Source organism: Sesamum indicum, linkage group LG8 (assembly GCF_000512975.1).
Source record: "Sesamum indicum cultivar Zhongzhi No. 13 linkage group LG8, S_indicum_v1.0, whole genome shotgun sequence".
Taxonomy (NCBI): Eukaryota; Viridiplantae; Streptophyta; class Magnoliopsida; order Lamiales; family Pedaliaceae; genus Sesamum; species Sesamum indicum.
This window is the reverse complement of record NC_026152.1, coordinates 19290093-19296104: the sequence shown is the minus strand read 5'-3', so window position 1 is coordinate 19296104 and position 6012 is coordinate 19290093. Positions and strand designations below refer to the sequence as shown.

Here is a 6012-nt window from a genome sequence, read left to right as displayed (position 1 = left end):
TGAATGCTTTAAAGAACGTTGTGGGTGAGAATGAGGTTGGGGGGGGGGGTACGTGTTCACTTTTAGTTTCAAGTTTTAATCAGAAAATGTGTATGTGAATTTTGTATAGATTTTCGGGTAAGATGACAATATATTCAGATTAATTAATAAAAATATATTTTATATTAAAATATGATATCAAATCAATATATTCATAAGAGCATGCATTTTCACTTTAATTATCATTTCAAAACTTGAAAATGAAAATATACAAACAATCAAGCTAATAATTGTAAGAAAAAAGACCAGAAACATGGAGGAGGCAAGACTCTTGCTGCATATTTAGTACGTGAAATAATTATTGTTTAAAAATATATGTCTAAAGTAGTCTAAATAAAGTGAGGTTTTATATGAAACTGTAATGATGTAATACATTTGATTACATGCATGCAACCAAAAAATGAAATTCGAGTATGAATTAATACATTTATATGTATTCCTTTTTAAAAATCAAGAATTATAACATGTAATTTAGAAATAAGTCCACCGTGAATGAAATACGGGTGGGGGTTGTAGAAGCCTAAAATGAAGGAGAGAAAAGATTTTTGATGATACAGGCGGTTTACGAATGAATGAATGCATGCACCCAAACAAGGTGGTGTGATTACTCATATTTTGTCCATAGAAGAGTTTTGTCTGTAAGCGCCAACTGGAGAGGAGTGCTTGCTAGATCCGATGCATTTCCGAATTTAAATTATCAATTGCCAAGGAAGGTTCTGGATGTATGTTTAAGTTATATATATAAATAAAAGATTTACCTGTAATTAATCTGGTTTAAGGTTCAATTCTCCATTCCATGCAAAGATGACACTCACACGGGCATGGTAATAGACTTCATGGTGGGTGCCATTGCAATTTGCATTAACCACTTAACATCTCACTAATTTATTACACAATATTCCTGTTTGAATTTATTATATTACCATCTGAAAAACATTGGTTGGAGGGTCATTATTGAAACGTAAAACATTGTTTTCAACCTCCTCAAATTATAATTTTTGCATTTTTACTTTGGTTGAGGTACCTGTACTGAGATTTCTGTTCTAGAATACTACAAAAGTAACTGCAGTTAAAAGCCTTGGACCAAAACCAAAAACCAAGAGAAGAAACAGAAACTCAAATTAAGAGATAAATTGTGGGCTCAAAATCCGACTACTACTTTAAAAATATCACTAGACAAACATTGAATAGTACAATCTTCCCAACTTGGTTTTTGAATGTCAGGAATTCACAAGCCTCAATTCCAACTCACAAAAGCTACTAGATACTTCTGCACTGCGGTTTTTGCGTACATGACACGTGCACGTTGAAAAAACCAATAATTTATAGCAGTTAAAATATATTGGAACACTCTCATCATATCTACGGATGCATGTAAAGATTGCCACACCATGCTGCAGTGCTGCTTATATGTTTGTGCCCAGGTTTATTGAACACTAATTGATGCAGCACGGCTGCTGCTAAACAGAGTTAATTAATGTATCTCCTTCTCTTGAAATTATTATAAGTTATACCTTAAATATTTGCATTCAAAAGTATTGCAATATGTTAGATACTTGCAAATAACGTTTTGTGGAAATAAAATTCCAACCACAAAAGACCAGAAAACTGAAACAACAATGAATCCCATAGCTAAGATGCCAATACTATGATCAGTTATCTGGAAATCCACAGCATATATACATTATAATATAATCTGTAATGCAGAGAATGAACCCTCACATTGGTGGAGTCATCATTATGTGCAAATATGAAAACATCAAACCAGGCCAACAAGAGAGAATGCTGTCCAAAGCCGAAATTCCAAACTCAAGAAGGCATAAAAGTTCAGGAATGAACATGCTAAAGCATAGAGCTTAAAATTAAACTTACAAACAATAACCTTAGGCTTGTATTGGAGAAAACAATATATACATATACATCAACATATCATATATATATATATATACATACAGAATGTACAATCTAGTATACACTCAACCTCCCATGCCAGTAACCGAGTGAGTTTGTTGTGTGTAACAATGTGATTTACCATGGTCATTGGACGCCAGAAGATTGACCTACAAGTATGCTGAAAATGTCAGATACGCTAGACAACAGATCCAAAAAGAAAGGATCATCCTAGGTGCGATCTATACCTTTACAATCTCTGAATTTGAGCTTGGACGTATATAAGCTGCCAAGATACTCATGTGAAAATCCTGTAATAAAGAGAATAAATGATTATCGTAAGAGAAATATTAGCTTTATGGCCATGACAGTGTGTAGTGGCTTTAGAATCCTGTTAAGGTAAAGTCAGAGAAAACATCATGAATTATGCAAATTCTTCAAAATTGTTCACTTTCACCACAAAAGGTAAACGGAGATTAACTTCAGTAATGTCACATAACTAACAAGCTAACCCTCTGTTATACCATTTTCATCAAAAGAACTTGTGTAATAACAACACAGAAGCTTGACATGTAACTCAATTCAACACCTTTGCAACAAGCTAACACAGAGGAAACAAAAACACATTACTTAACTATTTCACAAGCTAGTCAAAAAACTACCAAGGATAAGAAGTGTTGCATTCTCTAATGTAAATATTATAAAGTAATGAAAATAATTATCTTATGTTGACCTTAAGAGTTGGAAGGGTACACCTGTATTATGTTAAGCAAGAAAGTAACAGCAAGTAAAATTCGATCAGAAAATTACCCTGAAAGGATCACCTCTCAAAGATTGAACAAACATTGATGCCCCTGCACCTTTACCCTGAAGAATAAGACCACAGTACATAGATGATCAAATGATAACAACGAAGATGATGACGAAGACAACAATATGATGCAAAACATGATAGTGAACAACAAAAGAAATGTCATGCACTCTGGAACCTGTGAACACCACTAGGTACTTGACAGCCAATCCAAATCACCTTCTTGTAGATTCACCCTCTCCATTTTTCTAAATGCTGAGGTACACTATCTACAAGCATGATTTATGTAGGAGAATCATATGCCATGCCTTGTAAATGCTAATTGCTAGGTTGATACCAACCTTCTAGGTTTAGCATAAAATTTTTACTAACTTTCAGTTATACATTAAGTTGCATACCAAAGGCTCAAGTGCTCACATTGTTTCTGTTCTAGTACAACATATAATAACCACCTATCTAAAGGGTTACTATCAGAGAGGAGAGAGATATAATACTTGATTCTATACCAGTTACTGAAACTTGAATTCTTAACTTATATTCCTTCACATTGTTCCATGACATGCAACACGACCTTTGATCTATTGAAGCAAATTATCTTACATATTTCCTTCAAATTTCAGTCAAAAGAAATATCTCTTGACCTACATTTTTTCAGTTCATAAATATGAACCAGGATAAGCCATATAGCATAGAAAGATGAAGCCTCAATTTATTCCTTCCCCAAGCCATGATAAGGAGAAAATGAAAGTGAAAAGAAAACCACAACCACCTTCTAATTCATCTTACAGAATGTTGGAATTCACATCCTAAATCTTAGGGCATTTTAATTCCTCAATTCCCATGTTTCATGTCAATCACAGTGATAAAAAAATGCCCCTGTGTAGCAATATCACGCATGAACATACATGACCAAAAGAACTGGTGAGAAAAGGGAAGAAAAGTCAACAGACCTCCAATGATACATCCCGGAGTCGCCTCCCCGTATTAGCACAACAAATGCGGACCACATGCTCATCACAACTTCCACTTATTACATAATCTCTTCCACTCATGTAGTAAGAGCGGGTATAGTTCTGGGAACTTCCAGTAGAAGCTATACCAAAATCCAGATGAAGCCTTCCATCAACAGCAAGTAGCTGTTTTACCTGGAAAAAGTTTATTTCACTTTTACTCATAAGTTAGCACAAATTATGCATGTATAAGTGTGCTATTGTTGTTTGTGCATGTATCTGAGTGCTTGTGGGATAACTTGGTACATTATAGACACTAAATTTTCCACTCCACAAGTAGCAATTTTTCTTCAATATGCATCATTTTAACTATCACATATATGCCTTCGATTCTTGCTCCATTACTTTTTCTTTTAATTTTAGTAATGAAGCCGCGTTATATCCTCAACTCATTCAAGCTCAATTGTCATAGAAATTATTTCAAACAACCATATATCGGCCACACAGATATGGCATGATCCTTAATGCTTCACCTAATTATGCCATCAAACTGAATGATTGTCAATCCATTTGCAGAATAATCCAGTAGCAAACAAGAACTATACACTTCAATCCTTGTCTCTTTAAAATTGCATGCAACCTTACCGTAAGAATAAAGGCATCAAGTTCAAAAGAAACTCCAATTCCTCTGGTAGAAAATGTGAAAATTACCTCATTATCAACAGCTGAAACAAGAAGATAATGATCATCTGGGGAAAAGCAGACCATCACATTCCCTCGGCAGCTTGAAGCAGTATAACAAGGTTGGTTTGGCTTTTGTCTTATATCCCACATCTTAACGTCCTGATCAAAAGATGAAGTGGCAAAAAGAGATGGGGAGTGGTTTGAAAACTTGACTACATTGATATGCTCTCGATGCATATCAGCAAAAACTTGCAAACGTCTCCCACTGTTAATATCATATAAAGCAACATTTTTTGAGTATCCACTTGCAAGAAATAGTTCATCTGTTGAGTTGACATGAACAGATGTCAACTGGTCAAACTCATCAAAGGTGACAGAACCAAAACTGTGATACAGTCTTCTATTTGTTGTAGGTATATGTTGTATGTCGTACAATCTAAGCGATCCATTGTCAGAACCAGCAATGAGCTGAAATGAAGCAATTTATTAGGGTAAGAAGGGAACAAAATTAGAAATATGGACACTTCAAACATGGATTCAGTTTGCAGCCAGCCAAAATTTCTGATCAAGGATATTTAGCAGAAAAAGTATCACCATATAAAGATTTCCCAGTTGTAGATCATACTATGTCATAATGACAACACAAAATAAGGAAAATTTTCAAACCATACAAAAAGGGTATTGACCAGGACAACTAAGGTTTCACATGTATTTATGACAGGCTTCAGGGACTTTTGAAAAGGGTTGATGCCGAAACAAGACAAATTCAGACACTAGGATTACTTTGCATTAGGAAATCAAATGGAGCGTAACAAGAACTATAGGCATAACTCATCAGATTTTACTCTATATACTGCTGAAAATTTCGGATAAAATTTAAAATTATACAGTGTATTTTATCTGATAGTACCATTGGATGCTAAATTGTAATGAAGATTAGGAATTACAGTTCATGCATCCTTGCTTTCAAGCACATGGACCGCATAGCACCCGCCACCCGCAGTTTAATTATGATGCAAATGACTCACAAGTGATTACAAAGAATATCAGTCAAGAATTTAGATCCAGTGGCATTTAAAGTCAATTAGCTGTTAACTGTAGCTTGACCATGAAGCAATTAAACAGTTAAGTTTCGGGAACATAAAGTTGTGACGTACCTTAGATGGATACTTTCTCAGCCAGCATAATCCCAGGATGCTATTCATAGCTCCAAGTGATGGAATATAACTAACAATTTGCCCACTCTCATGGTTTATAACAACAACTTCACCATCCAATGTCCCAAAAACCATGAGGCTTGAGTCTGATGGATGGTACTCAAACTGTCTTGGACGAAAGTTTCTTTTTTCATCTCTCAGTGCAGTACCCGTAATAGGAAGAGGGTGTAATTTAGGCCATGCAGAACATCCCATTTTGGCAGCAGACAATGACCTGGAATAGAAGTACTGAGATTTTCTTGGTAAAGAAGAAAAGTTTTTCCTTGATGCACGACTACAGGGGAGGTTTGCTCTGGTCTCACGTTTCTGCAATATACTAACCACACTCTCTTTATCATTCCTGTTGTATGGAAGGTATTCAAAATGACGCCTGAAGGTATCACTGGCTCTTTCGCTGACAACCTTTCCAATTGGCTGGTTA

The 6012-nt window shown here is 35.1% G+C and overlaps 1 protein-coding gene across 1 annotated transcript in view; it reads right to left on the bottom strand.

Moving 5' to 3' along the window:
* LOC105169483 overlaps positions 1689–6012 on the bottom strand; it is an 8219-nt gene continuing 3895 nt past the window's right edge. The window contains exons 6-11 of the mRNA XM_011089876.2: positions 5532–6006; positions 4402–4842; positions 3691–3885; positions 2740–2796; positions 2178–2240; positions 1689–2099 (exon numbers count right to left, since the gene is read on the bottom strand). Of these exons, the coding sequence (XP_011088178.1) occupies positions 2016–2099; positions 2178–2240; positions 2740–2796; positions 3691–3885; positions 4402–4842; positions 5532–6006 (1315 nt within the window). The 3' untranslated portion in view covers positions 1689–2015. The remainder of the gene's footprint in view (positions 2100–2177; positions 2241–2739; positions 2797–3690; positions 3886–4401; positions 4843–5531; positions 6007–6012) is intronic.